Genomic DNA, 23,976 nt, shown 5'->3' with positions numbered 1-23,976 from the left:
AGAATTTGCTGAAATAATGTTTTATTTTTTTTGTAAATATTTGATTATATATGATATATATATGATATATATGTATATATATATATATATATATGTATGTTTGCATGTCTTCAGCTCTTAGTTTTACTGTCTATGTTGTTGGTGTGTTTCTTCTTCATGTCATAGACCTGTCGTCCTCGGCCGGCTCTAAGGTGGTGGTGATCACAGCCAATGCCTGGAGTGATGAGCAGTCATATCTGAGTGTAGTTCAGACTAATGTGGACATGTACAGATCCATCATTCCTCGTCTCGCCCAGCTCAGTCCAAAAGCTGTGCTGCTCGTCGCCTCTCAACCAGGTTCAGAAACAGAGTCTGCTAGCTTAGCTTCTGCTTCAAGACATTTACTCCTCTAAAATCTAACGGACAGCAAAGTCTTGCTTGTATGTATGTGACCTCTTGACCTTTATGTCCACAGTGGACATTATGACACATGTTGCCTGGAGACAGAGTCATCTTCTGCCCACCCAGGTGATCGGTGTGGGCTGTAATCTGGACTCGGAGAGACTGTCTCACATCATCAACATTTCACTGGTGGCAAATAACACAGGGAAGCAGGCCTGGGTCATCGGAGAGCTCTCTGAGAACAAGGGTGAGTCCATCACAAGCTCGATGACATATCTGTACAAACACAGGGTTTCTTAATGTGCCCATCCACCAATTAAAGCCTTGAAGGGATAGTTACCCCATGATTTACTCAACCTCAAGCCATCCTAGGTGTATATGATTTTCTTCTTTCAGACAAATACAATCAGAGTTATATAAAAAAATTACCCAGACTCTTCCAAACTTTATAATGGCACTGGAACGTCACTTTCTCGTGAACGAGTGTATAAAAGTAAGCAGAAGCTAAAGATAAGGGTTGATAAAGTTTTAAATATAGATATTTTTCTTACAAAAATGCATCGCTTTGCGTCAGAAGGCTTTTATTAACCCCTTGAGACGTGTGGAGCACTTTTTATGATCGATGGATGTGCTTTTTTGGGCTTCAAAATCTCAACACCCATTCACTTCCATTATAAAGCTAGGAAGAGTCAGAGTATTTTTAAATATAACTCTGATTGTCTTCGTCTGAAAGAAAAAAAACATACACCTGGGATGGCTTGACGCTGAGTAAATCATGGGCTAATTGTCATTTTTGAACGAACTGTCCCTTTAAAAGATCCTAAAATAGGAGCAGAAAGTCTTAAATACATACATTTGTGGCATTAAATATTGGTAGTCTTGACTTCCAATACAAATATCAAAATATCAAAATATCAATGTATATCATAATTAAGTGAGTCTGTTTAAAACAAGAAGAAACAGAACTTTTCTGAGCCCAGATTATTCATAAAATCACTTAATTCTGATACATTTCCCAGAAAACAAAACTTCTTATTATGTAACCTTAGCATTTACCTTGATTTAATAATTTTTAAGCACTTGCACTGGAAAAACCCAAACAAAAATTCTTAGAAATAGCACAACTTTTGTACAGTGTGATCAGAAAGTACAGTAAAATTACGGTTGGAAGATGTATTTTCAAACTTTGATGTGTTGCTAATACAGTTCATTGTGTTCTCCTTAGACAACGACATTTAGAGAACACGGTGATCTGTTGTTCTTGCTCTAATTTATTCTTAATATTTTCTTAATTGGTCTTTTAAAAAGTCTTGAATTTACATTCAGTTGTTAAATTGCTAACAATTTGCATCATGGTCATATTAACACCTCGGATGTGCAGTATTGTTCTGAGGGTGATTTTAAATAATTAATGTGATTCTCTCTCTGTTGGTGTGTCAGTGGCATTGTGGGGTAATATGGGGCCAGGCACTGACCATCTACAAGCGTTAACCCCAGTGTCCAACTCCACCAAACCATTAATGGACAGGTATGGGTTAAACATATCATAAACATATCAAACATATCATTAATTTATGGTTTGTTACTGCATGATGAAGTGTGAACTGTTTGATATGTTCTCAGGGCATTAGAGATGCTCAAAGGCAGAGGTCAGAGGTCATGGTCAGTCGGGTTGTCCATTGCGGACATTATTCACAGCATTGCAACAGACAAAAAGAAGATACACTCCGTCACAACACTGGCTGAGGTTAGATGCCTGCCTTGTAGAATAATATGTATTCAGAGAGTTTGTGGTCAGGACTGCAGGAGGAATTAAATAGATTTATATTAAAACAATCTTAAAATAGCTAAGAATGCTTAACAATCAATGTCTAAACTGGATTTCTTTTTAAAAACAATAAGAACAACATTGCAGCAATTTGTATTTTTATTATTAATATAATCTATTGTTTTATTAAAGGACATACAGTTCTTAAATTCTGGAATCACAAGTTTAATTAATATGTTTACATTCGTGGTTTGTGTTATTAAAGTTGGAAAACAAGCAGCTGTCATATTAACAGCAGAACACCGCTTAAATATAGTGTTGGGCAATAGGGGGCCTTCAAGCCAAAAGGTTATAAACATACAACTAACTTTTTGAAGTTTTTAGACATTTTTTTTTATTGAAATTGTGTGTTTAGATTGTCAAAATTAAATCAAATTTTTCTAAACGCAAACTTTCATGTCAACTATAATAAATACTGTAGGAGCCACATGAGTGTGTCTCACAGTTAAATGATAAAGAGGCTGTGAAAACAAACATGTTATCTTTTAATCGGTCTCTGTTCATTTTGAGATCATGCCAATGCTAGTCTAATTCTTTCAGGGTTGGGGTGGAATCGGTTCCAAAGTGTTCCTCAGCTTGCCGTGCATCCTCGGGGAAAACGGCTCGACCCGATTACCGGGAGTGGCTCTGGGTTCAGAAGATGAAATGAAGCTGAGGGAGAGCGTGGCGTGTCAGGTCAACCTCTTCATGCAGCTGAGATTGTAACTCGGGTGCTGGATGAAACTGCATCATCTCTACAAGAGGTATATTTTTATCTGCAGGCTCGGTTACAGCTGCAGCTTTGAAACACACTTTCAGATTTAATGAGGGGTGAGCTCAAGGAAATTTCTCACGGAAGGTAAAGATACAGTTTAGTCCTTCCTCCGATACTTGCTTATCTTATATTCTCACAGCAGCCACTGTGAAGTCAAAGTTGTCCATATGACAACAATAGCACTTAACACTTTATATTGGCTTCCTGTGAAGCATTATGCATAAAATCACTGCACTTGTTTACAATACAAACTATGTATATGCAATCCTGTTTGTCATAAATGGTTACCTGTGAGAATAATGCATCAATGGTGTCTTTATGAAGGTTAAATTATGGTAGAAAGATCAAATGAATGGCTTTAAGTGCTTGTTAAATGCAGTTACCAATCAGGCAGATCTGTCATGTAGGTTTGCTTTTAAATGAAAGGGCATGGGTGCCTGATGTGCTTTTATGCAAGTGAATGTGTGTTTATACAGAAATACCTGACCCTTGTGTTATATTTAATCATGTTGTGCTTGTACCATGTACCTCTGAATGTGAAATCAGAATCAATGACAGCAATAATTTAAATATTAAAATAAACACTCCACTTTGTTATGTCTCATTGTTGCAACGAGGAAAACAAGGTTTTTTTTGTGGTTAATCAAATCTATAAAAAAAAAAAAGTCATGAGCACAGAGTTCAAAAAGGTCAAATTTTAAAATGGGTTTAAAAATTTCAACACACAAACAACACTTAAACCATTTAACCTGAGAAGCACAATATAAACATAATTAAATATCATAAGCTCTCGATACAAACAACAAAGTGCAAATCAAACCTGTTGTATTTACAATTACACAATAAAGCCATAAAATGACCTTGAATATACAGTTTCTTCATTTATACATCCACTGTGTTGGCTGCATTTCCCAGTATATATATAATTATATATATATAATTTTTTTTTTTTTACCAATTTATGCTATAATCCTCCACAAGATGGCGCTATAGGGCAGTACACAGCACTAAGGTTTGACGAAGGAATTTCCTTTTTAAACAAATCGAAGACCACTGAAAAAAAATGACCTTTCAGTGTAACCAGGGAACTTCCACTTATGCCAGTGTGGCAAGATCCTTGTTTACATTTCCAAAACTTCCTCATATTAAATGTTGATGTGCATCCTTTAGATCAGGGATCCTCAAATCTAGCCAACGCAGAGATTAGCGCTAACCCTAATCAAACACACCTGAGCGCACGCTACTCAGTGTCCTCAGGATCATTACAAAATCAAAGGTAGGTGAGTTTGATCAGGGTTTGCCCTCCAGGACAAGATTTGAGGAACCCTGCTTTAGATGTATTTCCTTAATAAAACCAAAGTTTAAAACGAAACAAAAACAACACAACGGATGCACCAAGATATAAAACCAACCAAAAGAACATAAGACAAAGAAATTACAATAACTGATCTAATTTTTGCCTTTCATCAAAATGAAAACAAGTCCCACTATAGTATTGATCTGACAGTATAGAGCTGACAAGGAACATAATATCTCCCAGAAAACAACATACAAACAGTCACAAACAAAATAATGTTGACCATCACATTTTCTGTGGTGACCAGTGGAAATATCAGTACCTCTCAGTTACTACACTGATTGAAGATATCACTTTAAACCACATGATGACTCCCAGGAAAACTGGTTGCTCAACTAGATAAAAGGTGATAGTGATAACCGCTGTAACTAGATGAAAAGGGGATTCCATTATGACAAATTTATATGAAACACTGATAAAACTCACACATTCTAACATCCTGTTTAGATTTGCCATATCTAACACACATTGCAACATAAACAAATAATTGCAACATCTAAATGTTCAACCCCCACCCCCCTCCCCCCAAAAAAAAAAACAAAACAAACAAAACAAACCACTTAATTTCCTCAAAGCACTAAAGTCCAACCATGGAAACCCGCCTTCAGTTTACACAAACAACAGTACTTGTGGTTCCAGCCACTAATGACTTGGAACATGCATGCGGTAGAAGTCTGAATCACAGTGTACAGGAGAGAGCATCGTGGGTCGTGATTTTTGGGGCGGTAGTCTTGAGAGCTGTGAATGACCCCGATCTTGTTCAGTCTGGTTTAAATCCACCTGATTGCACGGGACTGTAGATACGAGGTTGGGTTTATCTGCGAAGTCAATAGGTGGTTGGGGAAAAGTGCAGTCTGGAGTCACCCAACTCTTTGCCGCCTCAATGCATGGAGGAGGTGGAGGGAGTGGTGAAGAGTCAGGCGTGTAGAAGAACATAGATGGGGGCGGTAGAGGAAGAGACACAGCATCATCTGGAGGAAGGGGTAGGGTGGCGTTCATGGGACCCAAGTTTGAGTTTTGCGGCAATGTGGCCGCCATCTCCAACAGCCTCTCCACAGACTGATCCTCCTCTTCTGAGAGGTTGTCATAATGCGAGGTGTTGGAAGGTCTCCGGTCACCTGATGATGGCGGGACATACAGGTTGACCGGAAACTTGCTTAGCTGACGATGGGATCTGTACGAGGAAGGTGATGAAGAAGGATCTTCTAAGATGAGATTCAAAGGTTGGGCAACTGGTGGTGGAGGAAGGCAAAATGGGACATCCTCTTCTAGAGGAGCAAGCTTGACCCCTTCTTCGGCACAGGGAAGGGGTGGAGGAGGTAATTCTGGGAGATTCAAAGAGTGGATACTGGATGAATCTGTTATTGGTGGCTGGTACGGAGGAGGCCAATCTTCAGACACCGCTGATAGGGGTCTACTAACACATTCATTCTTCAACGAAAGAGTCTCTGTTGAAAACCGTGCTGATTCTGGGTGAAGTAGATGATCTGGTCTTTGTACAAGTGCACTGTCTTCGTTCTTCACTGTGGTGCCTGGTTCTTTAGGTGAAGTTTGTGACAGCGAAGAGTTTGAAGTTGAGTGGGTGTGCTTTGAAAGAGGGGAAGATGAGGTAATGGTAGGGATGTGTTTTTCGCTGCTCTGCTTATGGGTGGTGGTGTCTTCCGCCTGAAGCTTGGTTGAGGTTTGATTGTTGTGTGCTGATGGCGGTAAGGGTACGCACTTAGTCTTGTTTACTGGAAGCAGTACTATTGGGCGCTCCTCACCCAGGGGTATCTTTGGGAACTCATCTCCCTTGGCTACAAGTCAAACCCAGAAAAGAGAGTTGTTGTAACAGTATGGAATTGCATAAAATTACAGGACACTCTTTAAAAGAAAGTTTCTTCCAAGGTTGCTTAGGTTCATTTTCAACACATTTTGTATTTTACCTGGAGGAGGGAGATCGAGCTTCATCCTGCGGAGGTCTGACATAGATGACTGTAGCTGCTCAATAACGGCATCATCACTCATAGTGAAGGAGGAAGCAATACGCTCCTGAAGAAACTCCCTCAGGTCCTCCAAAGACATCTTCAGAAGATGCTCTGACAGGAAAAGAATGAGACTTTAGACGTTATAAGCTTTTAATTAAACACTTCTGCATTACCCAAACAGCAACATTAAAGGACGAAAGAAAATCTAAGCAGCTCGTTTAGTACTACAGCCACAACTCTTGTGTTTTTGAGCACTACTGCCCAGACTAAACATTATTTATTTCTTCTTCATTCAGAACTATGTTTTAAATAGTGTCTTAGTAGATGCTTTCATCCAAAATGACTGACCATACACTTGATCCAGTGAGTGTATCTGGAGTAACCCTAAGTCAAGTTTCTTACTCAATGGTACAATAATGAATCAGCCCATATGGGATCTGTTCCTACAAACGTTCGGTAAACCTATTTTTTAACCACTATATAATTCTATGTTGTACACAAGGACATGGTGATAGCTCATGTGGTTCAACAGAAATCCACCAGAGTTGGATTCTTACTTACTTTTGTTCAATTTGAGGAGAGTATAGGCCATGGCGGTTAGAACTTTTTCTCCCTCTAACATGTAGATGTCCCAAAGACGCAGGGTGAGTGTGAAGGGTGTCTATACAGCAGAAACACAACATACTTGAGTCATCAACCAGCTAAGCAGTGCTCCATCATGAATAAATTAATTGATACAGGATTCTCTAAAGGGTTCAAGCCCAACCATATAAAACTTTGAGCAGATGAAGATGAAGTCTTTTTCACACAAAAACTTGCTGTATGCGAATGATGTTATTCTCCTTACTGAGTACTCAGAACATAGTTGCAGAATTTGTACTATTTTGACTCAGCTGGTAAAAACTAATGTCCTTCCCAGGCAAGGTTACTAATAGGGTAGTTTAGAAAACCATTTATCTACACCTAAAAAGGTCCATAACAGTACCTTTTAGAGTAGTAATATCTGCCCTTACAATACCAATACTAATCTTTTAGGGGTAAATAAGGTACAAAGAGTACATTTTAAGGATACTGCGCCAGTGATAAGCAGTTGTGCCCCTTAAGGTAAAATTTTTGCACTTTTTTTTTTCCTGAGTGTATTCGCTTCATCATATTGATTTGTTGTTCACATTGTATAAATATTTTGTGTAGCTTTTGTCAGAGACTGTAATAACAGTTCAGACAGACATGCCTCTTATATTCATACAAGACATATTAAATTCATACAAGAAGTTAATGTTTGTGACGTGTTAGGTTTCATTGTGATTCATTGAAAGTTTCAACTCTATAACTGAGACCCAAAAACTGTGAAAATGTTGAAAAAAAGTTGAAAATTAAAATGGTGCCTCACCCTGTCAATAAAACACTGAAGGAACCATTTGGTTGTGTAGATACCTGTGGACATCTGTTCTTTATCCTGGGTTCAGGAAAACATTTGAGAAAGTGTTTATATGTCGTTAAAGCCAAGCAACCTGAGGTTAAAATAAGAAATCTCACCAAGTGTTTCCTGAGTTTGGGAAGGAGTTTGGACAGTATTTTGTCATGATGAACCTGAAAACGGTGAAGTTTGGGAAATTCTGGGATGAAGAAGCCTTTAAGAAACCACAGAGGAAGACACAGATATGTATCAGCAATTACAGAATGTACTACAAAAACAAAGATATCTATAGAGACTTATCATGACACTCACCATGCATGGCATGTTTCTGATTGGTCAGTAGCTGTGATAAGGCCCAGAATGCATCTTCCTCATTCATGTACATGAGCAGAATGGCAGCGATCTGACTCATGCCCTGACAGTAGCTCACTTCCTACACAAAACCAGATAGACTCAGTACACTCTATCACAAACTTTACTCAACATTCAGACATAGAGAATGACCTAAGTGTTAAATGGTCATTTCGCCAATTACAAAACAATAGCTTTGTAGTACTTTAACTTGACATAGAATAGGAAAGTGGTAAAATTCAAAGTCTCCTGCTTCTTGTTCTCTCCACTTCTCCTGCTCACTCCAACCTCAAGATAGAAGAATGTTGTATACACCTAGGTTGGCTTGAGGGTGAGTAAATCATGGGGTAATTTTCATTTTTGGGTGAACTATCCCTTTAAGTTATGAATCCTCATAAGTGATGATTTGCTATATTAGACAGCAACTCCACACTCCATGCAAATATTGTTCTCCACAGAAAATTTGACTTGCAGTTGTTTTTGGGATTCTGGGATTGCCTTCTCCATAAAGGATACTATGATGGTTTTCTGGTCTTAGCTGGTCTTCCAGCCAAGTCAAACTGGTTTGTTAAATGATTTTAGAATTTAATTTTATTTGTTCCCGAAAGTCAGAGCCAGTCTGCAGATTTTGTACAGTCAGAGGTTATCAATTTTCCAAAAAATCAGTAGTGTATAACTGGCACAGACTCTCAGACTATGATTCCGTGCAGTTGAAGGATATCAAACTAGTTTTAGGACTGGTTTAGGAACGCATATTGTTATATTTGTCTCCTAGCAATGAGGCACATGTTTCTGCATGAGTTTACTGCATTTGGAAAGACTTAATTTTTGGTACTGTTTAAAAGATCCTCAGTCGTTTAGTCTATAACGACCAGATATCGTCTATAATCATTTACAAAGATGGGCAAGTGTATGATGCCTAGTGTTTTAAAATCAGATTTTAAAAGACATGAAATGCATTCCTGCTTTAAGTCTATTCCATTATTAACTTTTTAGCACATACATTTTCAAACAAAAGGGATTATGGGCAATTTAACCCAAAAACCACACATGCACAGTCTATCAATTCTCCTAATTTGGAATTTTATACAGTTCCGATGGTATTAAAATTGGCATGTAGCCATGTCTTTATTCACTGATGCAAATACAAGCTTTATTTTTGGGTTAGGGTCTATAGCCATTATATTTAGCATAACATAAGAACAATAGAAGTCGATGGGAAGTCGCCATTAGTGCAGTAATTGTGTGTGTGTGTGTGTTGACAGGGTGGGAGACCGAACTTCTTCCCCTTTGCTCTGGTTCATCCAGCACATGCTATTCTGTGTCGCATAACACATTTACACACAAACATTTAAACTCTGTCAGTCTCTTACCGTGTTGTAGACTGAATATGCTGCCAGCACATGGAACAGGGCTTGCTGTCTGTAAAAGACAAAAAACACCGGTCAATCAAACTGTTCCCAGTATGAGACCGTAAGATTCATTTCACCTTTTCATGAGATGCTAAGTTACAGCCCTAAGAAAATGTCATTATATTCATGCCAATGGTGTTTATGCCAACAGATAATAATAATAATAATAAGTTATTTTATGTATATTTTATTTTATTTTATTACTAATGAGTCATTAAATCAAATATTGTTTTGGCTGAAAATTTTTTACTTTTCAGTTAACAATGATTTTGAAAATTATTTGAACCCAACATGAACTCAAACATTATGTTTTAAAATAATTGTATTTATTTATTTATTTATTAACATTTTTCATCATGGACATCCATCTTTTCAATTAATCCAACTACATTTTGTCCTGATTAATAATTCATAATGTCTGCAGATGTGAGAAGATTTAGCAATGCATAGCAAGACCCTTGGTAAGGGTAAAAAGGCCAGAGGAAACCAGAGTTGTGACTAGTGTGTTGTAGAAATACACATGAGCAACACAAACAAACAGCAGATGTGTTAAACAGCACTTCCGCCCCATATCCTCTTATTGGCCACGCAAAAATGTAGATAAAAAATGTAGAAGTCATTGCTCAGAGCTTCCATCCACCAGCACCATGAACAAAGAGGTTGGTGGTTGATCTACGTCTGTTGTGTGTGTGCTGCCCATGCAATCCACATAGCTGAAACCACTTTGTGCACTGTGTTCTACAAGACCCTTTCAGTTTACAGAACATAGGATGACACTTATACACAAATACACGGAAAGATTATTGAGGGTTCATCTGGGCAACTTTTTGCTAAAAATTCATGATACATTCATTGGCTGTCAAAATTTGGGGTTTAAATTATTATTATTATTTTTTTGTATATGTCTGTCCATTTTCAAGAGGATATTCAATCCCAAGTGGGTCTTTATGATTGTCCGGTACAAAAGGAAATATTTTTTTCATGACACTGTGGCAGAACTTTAGTTGTTATGGACAGCACCAAAGTATTTATTCTGGGCATAATGGTAATGAGTCACCGGTTGTATCATTTCCTGTGAGGCCTCTTACAGTAACAGGAAGTTGAACAAAAATGCAGTAACAAAGAAGAAGTAGCTCTTGTTTTGGTTAAGTTTACAAGGTCTGAGCATTTCATTTTTTAGAACCATCTCAACCATCCAAACAGACGTTGAGTCAAATGAAGATAAAGACTTTCTTGAGAGTGTGTGTAAGTTCATATTATATTTTTCGTACTTGACCCCAAAGCGTTCCATGAACATGATATGGTTTCTAAAGGTCCTGTTGACATCAAGATCAATCTGCTTAATTTCTGTTGAATACTTCTTGGCTTGTTCCTTCATTTTCTGCAACAACATGAAACGGAGTAAATGGCCTAAGAGCAATATACTCAGAAAGTTAACCTACAAATGGTTTACCAATGATAATCTATGCATATTAAACTTATGATACATTTTTTAAACATTGTCACTATAAACTACTGTTGTACAGAAAGAGCAGCATTAGCTTTCCACAGGAAAAACAATACATACAATAATGGTTGTATAGTTTTTTTCATATAATACCTTGGAACTTACATAATAATCGTCAGACTACACAAAGCATGCAAACCAGAAACCTTTGTTATGAAATAAAACATTGTTGTGCCAAGAGGGCAGATTGGAGACAAAACACATCTGGCTAATTTAAACCCAAACAATCACACAGGACAAACCAAAACCCAAACAAGCGAGTCATTGAATGAATGCACATCAATCAGCCACTTTTCATTCAAAGGACCAACTGGAGCCCAAACACATCTCACAAACAAGATTCCTGCAAAGCTCCTACCTCATACTTTCTGTAATTCGCCTCTTTCACTTTATCCACTTCCAGCAGCAGAGCCCAGGCCTGACCGCGCAGCTTTAAGGGAATCCCCTTGTATACCCGCTTCATCATCTGCAAAATGCACATAGGAAGAGGAAGAAGAAAAAAACAGATGGCGAGATTTATTTTTGGGTCTTAAAGCTTCCAGATGTGCCGGCCTAAATTTCACTATAAAAAAAAGCAGCCTTGAGTGGCGTATTATGTGAATACAATGGCAACAACAGCAATAAGATAAGAGACTACAATGTTCAATTACTCAATATATTAATAAAATAAGCCTAACTATTTAACAATTGCTTCAAATGTGTCTCATCCAATTAAAGCTCTAAGGAACTATCAAATTTATTAGTTACCTTTTCACTGTTGCAGTACTTGTCCCACTTTTTCACCATCTTAACCCATTTTTCCTCTCTTTCAACCTCCTGGAGTTTGTACTAGGAAAATAACACACTGAATTTTAGTCTTAAATCCAAAATGTACGTAAAAATAATGACATTCATCATGAACACCATAATTCATTGGATTAATTTATCTAAACTGAATTTTGCCACAAAAGATTTGACAGTGATTGCAGGTGCAAAGAAAGATGATATCCTAATGTCACCTTCTCCTCCACCGCGGTTGGTGTCGGCAGTTCCTCTTCACTGGAAAAAACAAATTACAAAGGGGAAATGGCTGTTTAATCTGTAGAAGTATTAAATGAACCAGAAGCTTCATTCAAATAACAACTAAGATTTTACTGTGGATTTATGAAAAACAATCCTGACAACACTGTTCTAGCGGTCACAATCAACTTTTGCCCAAAACAAACATAAAAAGTCATATTCTTCATAACAACATAGTTCAGCTGAGCGTTTAACATCTTCAACTGAAGACAGAGGTTATCGTCTCGCTAGACTGAGTGTTAAAACTGCCAGGGCAGGCGAGACTTACTGCAGGAAACCGAAGCGATCTGTGACCTTGTAGATGCTGTAGTCGGCATCCTCCCAGGGGTTAATGTGCACACCCTCATGCCTGCCCTGCAACCGGCCCAACAAACAAATTGAGAAACTGGAGCAAAGGCAACAGACCCTTAAACCAACTGATGACTGGAACTCAAATAAAAATATGACTTGAAGGAATAGCTCACCAAAAATGTACAAATGTTATTCAATGAAAACAGTTCAAAACAAATGTAGGTGGATTTTTGTACTTCTTCACTGGCCAGTAAAGTTAAGACGCCTTGATGGATTTGCTTCTTCTAAACATGCAAGTTCTCTCTAATTGATATACCTGGAGTGGTGTGAATTACTTATGGATAATTGTGATGTTTTTTTCAGCTGTTTGGACTCTCATTCTGACGGCACCCATTCACTGCAGAGGATCCATCGGTGAACAAGTGACGTAATGCTACATTTCTCCAAATATGATGAAGAAACAAACTCATCTACATCTTGGATGAACTGAGGGTGAATATCAGCAAATGTTCATTTTTGGGCAAACAATTTTCTTATGATACAAGAAACCCCCAGAATCCACAATTTCTGCTAAGAGGGTATATCCTGAACATCTTATCTGTCTACGCTCCACTGCCTTAAAAGGTATCTGAAGTATGCAGAGAATTTGCAAGTAAGCAGACATGTAGTAAATCTTTGAGTGTAGCAGCACTGTTCCAGCTGTTGTCCATCAAAACACTTCCTCCTCAAAGGATTCTGGCTGTATGTGGAAGTATGAAGGCATGTTGTCTGGATCCATTGTTCATATAAAATCTGGTCTACTAAGATCTAGTCTCAGCCTCAGACGCCATGCCCACGGACCTTTGGTTAAACATCTGATGCATATGGGACACCAAAGTGGAAACACTTTAGGAGTGTCGAAGTCGTCATCAGATTGGTTGAATTCTACAGGATTTTTGGGACATGGGTGTGGCGTTCTTTAACGTTCCGCCTGGAAACAAAGATATCATGGTGCCAAACCCCCTCATGAATGAAGAAAGCTGTAGTGTTTACAACTGTGAAGACGAGCGCTTATCAGGATCAACTAAACACTGGATTTTCAAATGTATGGGAAATATTAAAAGTTTGCAGATTGAATTTAAAAAATATGTCCGAGAGATTTACACACCGGTCTGTTATTTTGGCGACATTTCCACACCCCAAAATGCGACGCTAAACAAAATGAACTGTGATTGGTCATGTCAGTCAAACGGCCTCATGGGCCAAAGAAAGTTTTTGTGAATGCACTGTAAATTTTAATTTGTTAACTTTACTTTAATTCTTGAAAACTTATTGTCTAAGAAAAATCTAGTTAAGGTTAGTTGGTATATTCAAGTTTTCATAAATTGGCAACCAATTAAGAGCAGAAGAAACTAATACAGAGCAACACACACTATAGTGGCTAGATAGTTTTGGTTTTATCGGAAGCTCATTTGAACTTGGTCTTATCTAAATCTCATTTGAATTAGTTTCATATGAAGGCCATCCAATCCAGTTCCTGGAGGGCCACTCTCTTGCTCCAACCCTAATTAAATTCACCAGCTAATCAAGTTCTTCAGACTCTTTAGAAACTTCCAGGTAAATGTGTTGGAGCTACACTCTGCAGGATATGGACCCTCCAGGAGCAGGATTGGACGAGCCAAGAACAGCAAACTGCAGTAACTTTTGAAGTTTAGTGGTAAAATAACTGGGATAGTTGATTTATGAGCTATCACAATCGTTCCCTTGAGCAAGACACTTAAACTTAGGCTCCTCCAAGCACTGGCATACCCCAAATCTTGGTGTGCTGCTACTGCATCATGTGTGTACTGCAAAGGCCTCTGATCATTGACCACTTACTACTTTACTTGGGCTACTTTGTCAATATGCATTTCTGTCCATTTACTGAGGGTAATGTCCCCTTGTCTGGACATCGGCTCAACCAGTCAAAGTTCAAAACTTAGGTCAACAATTATAAAAAGTCTGAAGGTATACAACTAAAAGGATGTAACTTGCCTTCTCATATTTTTCGATGATCTCAGCCCGTTCTTCAGCTATTAGAGTATCAATGTCCTTCTTCATCTCAAAATCTGAAAAAGGAACAAAACAAACAGAAACCCTTGAGCAAACTGGATTCTCTAGATGCATGCAAACATGTTCCTTAGATGTCGTTGAATATGACGCATTACTAATACAATGCTGAACCACCTTCAGGTCCGTTTGGGTAAAATGCATGAAAATTATCAGTTGCAACAAAATTCCACCAAAATACCAACATTCATCCAAGGTGTGCCTGAAGCTGAAAAACATCCATGTAGGGCTGGCCAAAACTTTTTATTTCCGCAATCAATGAATCTGCCATCTCATTATGATGATATGAGTACACAAAGTTAATCCCCAGCTGCTCTGAAAGTCACTTCATTAGCATTTTATTGTTTAATTTGACAAAACTACCATCATATATACACAGCAGCTGCAAGGTCCTCACAGCAACCCGTCAAAATAAAAGTTTTTTTTTTAAACGTGAAGAAACTGTCAAAAATATATTACTACTTAGCAGACTTAAGACTCAGTGTAACAACAATGCTGCTACTAATAATCAATTTTAATAATTCTTTATTTTTAAAGGAATAATCATTTGTTTTCTTTTTAATTTTAACAGTAAACCTCTGTTTTGCAGCACTTTCTTTGTCAGAAAATAAAAGGTATTTTAATTTGATTAGGATGAATTAAATTGTTTTATGCCTTCATCTGGTAACCAGAAAAATTAAGAACATTTTATATGGCCCTATTATTGTTTAAAAAAGGACCCTATACAAAAAAAAAAAAAGTTTAAAATACAGTCCTGTGGCTCTTAATTTCTTTTTATAAATTCACCATTTGTAAACTAATGTTTACGGTTTATTTTTTTGAAATTTAAATAGCATTTGTATAAAAACAATATTCACTGAATGTAATAAAAAAATATATAGAAAAAAATTCGAACTGAATCTAGAGCTTGTGAATCGAAATTGAATCGGGACATCTGAATCGATACCCAGCCCTACATCCATGTGATGAGGGGTTCCACGTTTATCTTGAGCCAAAAACAGACAAGTGCTGTGATGTCAGCTAATTCTTCAGACAACATTCTTGTCAGGAAAAGTGCTGATAGCCATACAATGCGCAAGAACACCAGGACATAAGCCTAAGTGGGCAATCCATCAATAATTACACATCACTGTGCAGGCCAACAATTCAGCCTTTACCTTTCCATGTAGATGACACAATGCATGGTTCTCTCTTCAGATTCATACACAAACCCAAGCTTTGATGGCAATTTGATATTTGAGCAAGTACATTTACAGTTCTGTGCTGGTAACTAGCCCTACTGTGGCCTAAAGCAAGATAATCTTGTTATTTGAATGAACCATTCATAATATTTCTGAAAGTCATTTTGAATTAAAATGTAACTCAAACGTGTGACTCTAAGTAAGACCAATTGGAATCTTGATAGAAAACTTAATTATTTCACACATTTTGAAGAAATTAAGACTTGTTTGAGGAGTCAAGATAACCGTGACGGAAATGTTACTTAGTCTTTTGAACCTCTGTGACGACACCATGACATTAACAGAGCAGGACTGCCACAGCTGATACTCACCACCATGTGCTGAAAACTGTCGAGGTCTGCTAGTTCACATTCTCTGTGGACAGGTGGGACTCTTACAGAGTCTACAGTTCACCAGACAACTGCTCTGCTGAGACACATGGGCACCTTTCTCTGTTTAACCACCTGTCCCATTCACAACATCAGCTCGCAAAAATGGAAACCAAAGATTCCCTTTCAAACTTCCCTTCACTCTCTCTAAAAAAGTGCTTAAATTGTACCTTTAGAGGTACAACAGCTTGTCACTGGAGCAGTACTTCATTTACCCCAATGTAAACATTATGGGTTAGTGATGGGTCGGGTCGATCTTGAACGATTCGTTTATTTTTAATTAATCTTTAATATGACTCGGGAATGACAAGTTGTCTCAGCAAGGGATTCGTTCATCTCATCTTGACCGTGCAACATCAAATAGGGACAGAATTCAGAAAACAGAAATGGTTAGTTAGTTCATCTCCCGAGTCTTCGGGTCCGAGTCATTCATAAATTTGTGAATTTCTGTGATAATTCTTTTCTATATCTAATGTGGTAATAAAGAGTTGGTTAATGCTTTAAAATTTATCCATTTGACGACTCGGACCAGAGGACTCGACAGGTGAACTATTTCTGTTTCTGGTACAGACTGCATAGCCTTTCTAGTCTATGGTGCTATTACGTGATGAATAAATTACTCGAACATGAAGACTCAGGAGATCATTTCTCTTTCCTGTAAAGACTATATAGCTTTACTTTACGGGGATGTGACGTGACAAGAACAAACAACCCAAAGACTCAGGAGGTGAACTTTCAGACTGCACAGCCAGCTGTAGGGCTTGGTTGCATTATAGTTTATATAATGTGATCAGTGTGTGAGTAAATAGATGTGTTGGCGAATTTGGATATTAACACATAACATTTTAATCATATTCTGCTGTAATGAACGAAATGACTTGAAAAAGGATTCGTTCATTTTGTTTAACGAGATTCAAAGATCTGAGTTAGTAAAATGATCTGAACTTCCCATCACTATTATGGGTACATATTACTACTCTCAGGTACTAATGTGCACCTTTAGGAATACAGAATGTGCAAAACACAAGATTTTTTTACCCCTTAAGGTGCAATCTTTAGGGAGTATTCTTTTTTTGTTGACACGCCTTTAATATGTTAGCTAGATGTTTTCGTCTGTGTAACACAAAAAGAGAAACACTGAATAATGTACAAATCAACAGCCCACATCCCCTTTCACTTTCATTATATGAAAAACATTGTTAATTACATTATTCACCATTTCTTCTTTTGTGTTTCACAGAAGAAATAAAGTCATACGCTGTACAGATTTGCAACAACATGATAAGTAAATAATGAAAAAGTACTATCCTAATTCTTTCTGCAGATCATCATCAAGCTCTTGAGAGGCTACAATAAACAGATCACATTCTTATTTACCACAGCCTTGCCTATGAGTCGGGGGAAACTAATGGCATGACATAAATCATGAGATCAAAAATGTGGGCCGCTATAAGTAGGATTACTAGCAATATCTGCATAAACATACAAAAGCAATAAATGGTGAAAGCTTTGAAACACTTTTCTTTAAATAAACCAGGGTCAAGCCTAATCAAACGCCTATCTCAAATCCAAAGAGATATTCTTTATCAACACGCACCCCCCCCCCCCCCTTAAAATGGCTCATTCTAACACGCCCCCAATGTTACTTCACTGTGTGGGAAGATTTGCATAACACCGCCCAAATGTTCACGCAAAAAATGGCGGCATAACTTTCATTCTCGCAGTTGCCGCCGCTGCCATGTTGAGGAGTCACTGTGTGTTTTGTTGTGGAAGCGAAACTACTTGATTGGCCTTTCAAAAGAGGACACGACTAGAAATCAGTGGTTAAGTTGTATTTCAACACTGTTCCAGAACAGTCCAAACCAAATATTCAGATGTGTGCTGTGCATTTTATGGAGGATGTTTCCTGAACAAGTAGCCTGCAATGCGTCTGTGGCACAACGGCTGTTTCTATAAAGTTGGGCAGTTCAGCCGTTGCACGGACAGTCTGGCGCTTCTGACTCACAGCTTGTAAGTACATTATTTATATTTAAATAATTTGCCACTGATGATTCAAACACGAGTAGGCTTATTTGTTGTTTCTCAGATCACAAATGCAGACATGGTTTTATGTTAACGCAGCACGATATGCAACACAACGCGTAAAAAGACAGTATAAGTCATTATAACCAGTAATTATGTCGAAACTGGATGCAACAAATGCCTAGTTTGTAATGGGTTTTATTGGTTTTGTCTTGTGTAGTGATGTCCAAATCGAGAACGACGGATCTTCTTATTGAACCGGTCGAACCAGTTCACCAGATTGAACGGAATCATTCGAAACGGTTTGCATCTCCAGTACACACTAATCCACAAATTACTTTAGTTATTCGGTTTATAAGCATGCCTTACATTCCCTATGACGTGAAATAAACCAATATTCCAAGTTATTCAGTTACTCCTAACAGTACATTGACTGAACTGCTAAAAGAGAACCGATGTTGGGATGTGCTGCTGGCCTGGGAGATGGCACAGTATGTTAAGAGGCGTAACATTGATGTCACATGCTTGAGGCATTCGGTCAATCACAATGCACTGGATAGCTGGCCAATCAGAGCACACCTCGCTTTTCAGAATGAGGAGCTTTGTAAAAATCGATGTGTTACATAAGGTGGGGCATAGAGGAGAAACAATAATGTACAGTATGTGGAAAATAATGTTTTTATAACCTTAAACCACACAAACACATTGAATTACACCAAGTACACAAAATAGGGAACACAAAATGTTCTTTTTAGCAGCATCATATGACCCCTTTAACAAATAACCAAATGCTTTCAATTATGAGTCTGCTGCCATGCAGCCATTCTTCTTTGAGGTTTCAGACAAAATCGGTGGCACAATTCAAGAGAAATTTTCTGAGAAGCTCAAAGTCCAGCTAAATGAAACTAAACTACCTTGTTAATATTAAGAATTGAAACTTTTTGGATATGGTTTTATCCATTTTGACACCATAAGATGAAACTAATCAAGTAAAATGACTTGAGGCATTAGCCTAATTTTCACTCACACAACTACAGCATGCATCATTCTGCTCCTTTAACACTAAATGCCAACTCTAAATCCACAGTTACATCCTGCTGAAAACGCCACGTGATGTTCAGCCAAAGGTTTACATGTGTGTCACCACCACCAGGCTGTTGTTTGCACAACAGGAGTGTTTCCTTTGTGAATACAATTAGTCACAGGTCAGTGAGTGAAGTGACATTCAGCCAAGTATGGTGACCCATACTCGGAATTTGTGCTCTGCATTTAACCCATCCGAAGTGCACACACACAGAGCAGTGAACACACACACACACTGTGAGCACACACCCGGAGCAGTGGGCAGCCATTTATGCTGCGGCGCCCGGGGAGCAGTTGGGTGTTCGATGCTTTGCTCAAGGGCACCTAAGTCGTGGTATTGAAGGTGGAGAGAGAACTGTACATGCACTCCCCCCACCCACAATTCCTGCCGGCCCGGGACTCGAACCCACAACCTTTCGATTGGGAGTCCGACTCTCTAACCATTAGGCCACGACTTCCACCAGCAGTAGGAGGGCAATGAAACATGCTGATAGAGATAGATCCTTAACACTGATCTGTGTTCAGGTCACCTGTTTTTCATGGCAATAGCCAATACTCAGACATGCAACAGGAACAATACACACAGAGGAGATGCACTACAGTTTACATGGAAGTGTGAATATTCACATTTCATGGACAGCTTTGGGTTCGTTTTTACTTCAAGAAATACTTGAACTTCCCTAATTAGGTTATATTTAATAAATTGAGTACAAAAGAAAAGTTAAGATACATCAGTTTCACATCAGGCTCTGACTTTCCATGGACTGACCTGACAACTTAGTTTGAAGTTACGTAACCAAGCTGCAGAATCTCACCGAAACCCAAGAGTCAAACAACCAATAAATTAAGATCCAAGTACAATAAATAAATAGTGGTCTTGTAAGATCTCATGTATGCCATTGATCTTCTCAGTCTGAGATAGGCAGAGAACAAGTCTGGACTATTACAGTACAATAACATCCCATCTCTAGGTACATTGCCAAAGCAAACTCCTCAAACTCTCAGCCTACATGACAGTTTAGCATGTGATACACTTTCCCTGGGAAACAAACAGTTGATTTAATAATTAACCACATAACAACTTTAATAAGATTAAAACTACTACCTCTTCAATTGATGTTGTTCCCTCAGAGATTATAACAGCGACCTTTCCTGTAACTGGCCCTAGTATCCAAGTGTTGATTAATTCATCTTTGGACACTGGGTTGGTTCTGAACTTGTTTTAAGTATGCGGTTGTTCAGGCTTTGCTTAAGAAACAAGGTTTGGATTGAAAGTTGCCTCAATAATTTTTGGCCTGTCTCTAAGTTATCATTTTATTTAATTAGAAAAGGTTGTGCAGTTACAATTGATCCAGTTTTTAAATGCAGCTAACTTATTTGAACCTTTTTAATCTGGTTTCACTGCTTATCATAGTACAGAGTCTTCCTTCCTAAAACATTTTGCTTGATGAAAGTAAAAATGCTGTATTGATACTACTTGATCTTACTGCTGCCTTTGACTGTGTAGATCATAATGTTCTTATCTGGCATTTAGAGCATTTAATCAGTATCAAGGGTACTGCCTTACGATGGTTCAGCTCATATCTTTGAGGCAGGTTTTTTTTTTCTGTAGAGTTATGTTCTCTTCATCTTCTGCCCTTATTGTTAGTGGACTACCCCAGGGTTCTGTTCTGGGCCCACTTCTTTTCAATTTATGCATGCATGCACTGACTGGGGGATAGTATTTAAAAAGAAAAGAAGTTTCATTTCATTTATATGCTGATGATACACAGTTTTACTGGCCGTTCAAAGCTGGCGATTTCATTCAGCCATTGTTGGAATGTATCTCAGATATTAAAAAGTGGTTGTCAAATAACGTTCTCCAACTTAATGAGGAAAAATTTGAAATAACATTTTTTGGTCCCCCTAAATTGAATAGTGGCCTCATTAAGGAGCTGGGCAATCATTTTCCCTAAATTTCCTCCCAGATTAGGAAGGTTGGGGTTATCCTGGACTCAGAATTATGTTGATTTGCTAGTTTTGGGCAAAAAACAATGGACAGTTCTTCTTTGTTTTTGAACAATGGGCATACTGTCTGATCCATCAGTCAAAATAATGATAAAAAGTATATTTTTGATGCATTTTAATGCAATATTTTCAATGCATTGGGTTAGTTCACCTAAAAAAACAAAAACACAATTTAAAATAGCTCAGCCTGTTTCCCATGAACCCGGTTTTCCCCCTGGACTCTTCAGCAGCGAAAACTCAAGTGGCCTTCTCAACTCTGGATACTAAAGAAAGGTGTGAGGTGAGAGGAATTTAAGAGTGTCTGGAACGTTCGGCATCTTAATGTCACAAACTTTAACACCGTTTTTATCAGATCCACTGTAATGAAAAATAGCAGACACTACAACACTAAAGAACTCCAGAGAAACGCTAACAATTTTGCAGAGCTGTCCATGAAAGTTGTTGAGATAAATACATTTTAAAAAATGTATAGCTGCAGATATCCTAGCAACCTGAAAAGGTTCAAATGAGCAAGATATGAATTTCTGGTAATTACAGATAATTTCCAGCAGCCTGATCAAGCAAATCATAATGATGAAGTGTGAGCGTGTGACTCACATCACAACAAACTACGGTGTTTCTAGAAGTGACAAAAAAAAAAAACCCATGAACCTATTATTAAACGACAGTCTGGCTACAAGTTAGTTTCTTTCAAGATGATCTAATAGAGTATTGCATAAACACATACTACAAATCAGAGGTCTGAAAAATGTACAGATGTCACAGTTCAACTTTCAGTGGCTGTAACATTTCGCTTAACCTTCCAACAATGTGACAAGCAAATTGTAATGATGTAAGGCCCATCTCAAAGTGTCTCCAACACATTTATCTTATTTGTGAGGATACACACATGTGCATTAGGCCACACATGTCAGTGTGACTGTGGTTCACTAGTTCTCACTGGAGGGTTTCAGAAACAGAAACACAAGGCTTTCCGTTGGGCCACTTCCTCTGGTTAATGTATTTTAATACAATTCAAAAAGAACATCTAATCCAGAGACTTCTGGCAACACCTTGAATGCAGTGAGGCATTGAGAACACATCGAAGTGTTTAATATCAGCTAGCTAAACACAAGAGCAGCCGACTCGAGTGGAAACCGGCGTGGGCCACGCCTCGAGCCCTGAAAGAAGGTAAGGAAGTAGGTTTGCGACCACAATGCATCCTGTGCTTCTGAAGTTCAAGGTTTCAACACGAAACAGTGTCTCATGGGAACAACCAGCAAATGTTGCACTGCATTGTAACTAAAGCTCTATTTACGTTCTCATATCCATTCTGAAGTCAAGTCACATTTCACATTTTAAATATTAATACATGGCAAAATGTATATTTGGGAAGCTTATCGTGACACTGGAAGGATTTTATTTGGATATCGATACAATTCAGTTTATATATATAATGTATCATAATTTGAGCTCTCGGTGTATAACTGATAAAAGTCTCCAACGGCAACATCAGTTTCTCGTGTCTTGCAACTAAAGTCACATTAAGTTTTATTTACTCGCAACTTATATATATATATATATATATATATATATATATATATATATATATATATATATATATATATATATATATAAACAAGACTAGGGTTTCTAGCGTCTAGACAAAATAAACTCTCTGAAAGCAAAACTTTACCAGACTTCAGTAAGATCAACAAGCTTTCATCTGAGCTGTTTTCATGCACAGACACGACAGTAACAGCACTAAACGATTGAAGACATTAGTATCAAACTGAACGGGAATAAAAACACCATTATAACCCAATGAAATGTTTTACCTTTGAAAACAGATGCTCGGCGCTGCACAGGCTGTTAGTAAATAATTGGTGTGTGCATAGTGAAGCCGCACAGACAGTGTGTACAGACTAGACTCCTCAGAGCATGAGAACAGAGTGAGAATGAGTGTACGTGTGTGTGTGTGTGTGTGTTTGTGACACGCAGCTGCGGTTCACAGCTCAGGGTTCAGGAATAGTTCCACTGTAAATTTAAGAGCTGTCAAATTAATAAAGTATAAATATATCATTAAAAAAAAAAAAAAAAAAAAATATATATATATATATATATATATATATATATATTATACATTTTCAATAACACAATGAATAGCATGAATAATATAAACATTATAATATATTAAAAACTACATATACATTTTATTTTTAGAATATTGTAAATATTTTTTTTATGAAATTATAAAAAATGATTAGAAATATGACTGTTATACAAATGATTTAATAGTTTTAGATATTTAAATAGATTCTTATTTGGTATTATTTAAAGCAGTTGCGTCCTCTAGCGGCCGTTAGGGCATAGACGTTTCTGTCCAACAATAAGCTTTGTATTAGCATAACTGTCTTCTGAAATAAATATCACGTTTTTATAGGTTTAATAATGATGCATAGCATATCTATTCCTTTTTTGTTTTTGATTTGCTGCTTTGATATTTGTTAGTTTAATATTCGTAATTTCTTAAAATGCTTAGGACTAGTTTAATATATAAATGCAACATTAAATATTAAAATGTAAATAAAATATATGTTGTGGGAATTGCTTGTGAAAAAACACCAACAATGAATTCAATATAAGACATATTTATATTGTTGTTCCATGTTTTACCACAGAACGGTTTCAGACTATTATAAACACCCATGCAGAGAACCATGGTTAGAAAGCAGACTTGCAGATTTCTCTCCTTGTTTATGATTTTGTTGTTAAAGTCATAATAAATCAAACTATCTAAAGTCAGCATAATGTTTTTGTTATTTTGTATTTTTGTTGTTTTTATACCTGAAGAAATGTCATTT

At 37.5% G+C, this 23,976-nt stretch overlaps 2 protein-coding genes across 2 annotated transcripts in view; one reads left to right on the top strand and one right to left on the bottom strand.

The window, feature by feature from the left end:
* uevld (UEV and lactate/malate dehyrogenase domains) overlaps nucleotides 1-3,567 on the top strand; it is a 7,082-nt gene extending 3,515 nt beyond the window's left edge. Inside the window, exons 8-12 of the mRNA XM_059546127.1 lie at nucleotides 166-336; nucleotides 455-628; nucleotides 1,822-1,909; nucleotides 2,005-2,128; nucleotides 2,750-3,567. Coding sequence (XP_059402110.1) covers nucleotides 166-336; nucleotides 455-628; nucleotides 1,822-1,909; nucleotides 2,005-2,128; nucleotides 2,750-2,914 — 722 coding nt within the window. The 3' untranslated portion in view covers nucleotides 2,915-3,567. The remainder of the gene's footprint in view (nucleotides 1-165; nucleotides 337-454; nucleotides 629-1,821; nucleotides 1,910-2,004; nucleotides 2,129-2,749) is intronic.
* A 1,343-nt stretch (nucleotides 3,568-4,910) lies between these two features.
* Nucleotides 4,911-23,098, bottom strand: si:dkeyp-19e1.3 (USP6 N-terminal-like protein). Its single transcript, XM_059546205.1, has 14 exons — nucleotides 22,951-23,098; nucleotides 14,338-14,411; nucleotides 12,302-12,387; nucleotides 11,973-12,012; nucleotides 11,722-11,802; nucleotides 11,333-11,440; nucleotides 10,739-10,848; nucleotides 9,429-9,477; nucleotides 8,017-8,137; nucleotides 7,824-7,918; nucleotides 7,678-7,743; nucleotides 6,849-6,948; nucleotides 6,246-6,398; nucleotides 4,911-6,116 (listed from the first exon to the last, which is right to left on the bottom strand). The coding sequence occupies exons 2-14, from the start codon at nucleotides 14,401-14,403 to the stop codon at nucleotides 4,963-4,965; spliced, it is 2,229 nt and encodes a 742-aa protein (XP_059402188.1). The 5' UTR covers nucleotides 14,404-14,411; nucleotides 22,951-23,098; the 3' UTR covers nucleotides 4,911-4,962.
* Between the last annotated feature and the right edge of the window lie 878 nt (nucleotides 23,099-23,976).

The sequence above is a fragment of the Carassius carassius genome, chromosome 50 (assembly GCF_963082965.1).
Source record: "Carassius carassius chromosome 50, fCarCar2.1, whole genome shotgun sequence".
In the NCBI taxonomy this organism is placed as follows: Eukaryota; Metazoa; Chordata; class Actinopteri; order Cypriniformes; family Cyprinidae; genus Carassius; species Carassius carassius.
This window is presented reverse-complemented; position numbering and strand designations above follow the sequence as displayed.

Coding starts and splice junctions, on each gene's coding strand:
- si:dkeyp-19e1.3 (XM_059546205.1), bottom strand. CDS start 14,403: ATGAAGAAGGACATTGATACTCTAATAGCTGAAGAACGGGCTGAGATC. Junction 9,478..10,738: donor ATGGAACGCTTTGGGGTCAA/GTACGAAAAATA, acceptor TGTCTTTTACAG/ACAGCAAGCCCTGTTCCATG. Junction 7,744..7,823: donor CCAAACTCAGGAAACACTTG/GTGAGATTTCTT, acceptor TCCTGAACCCAG/GATAAAGAACAGATGTCCAC.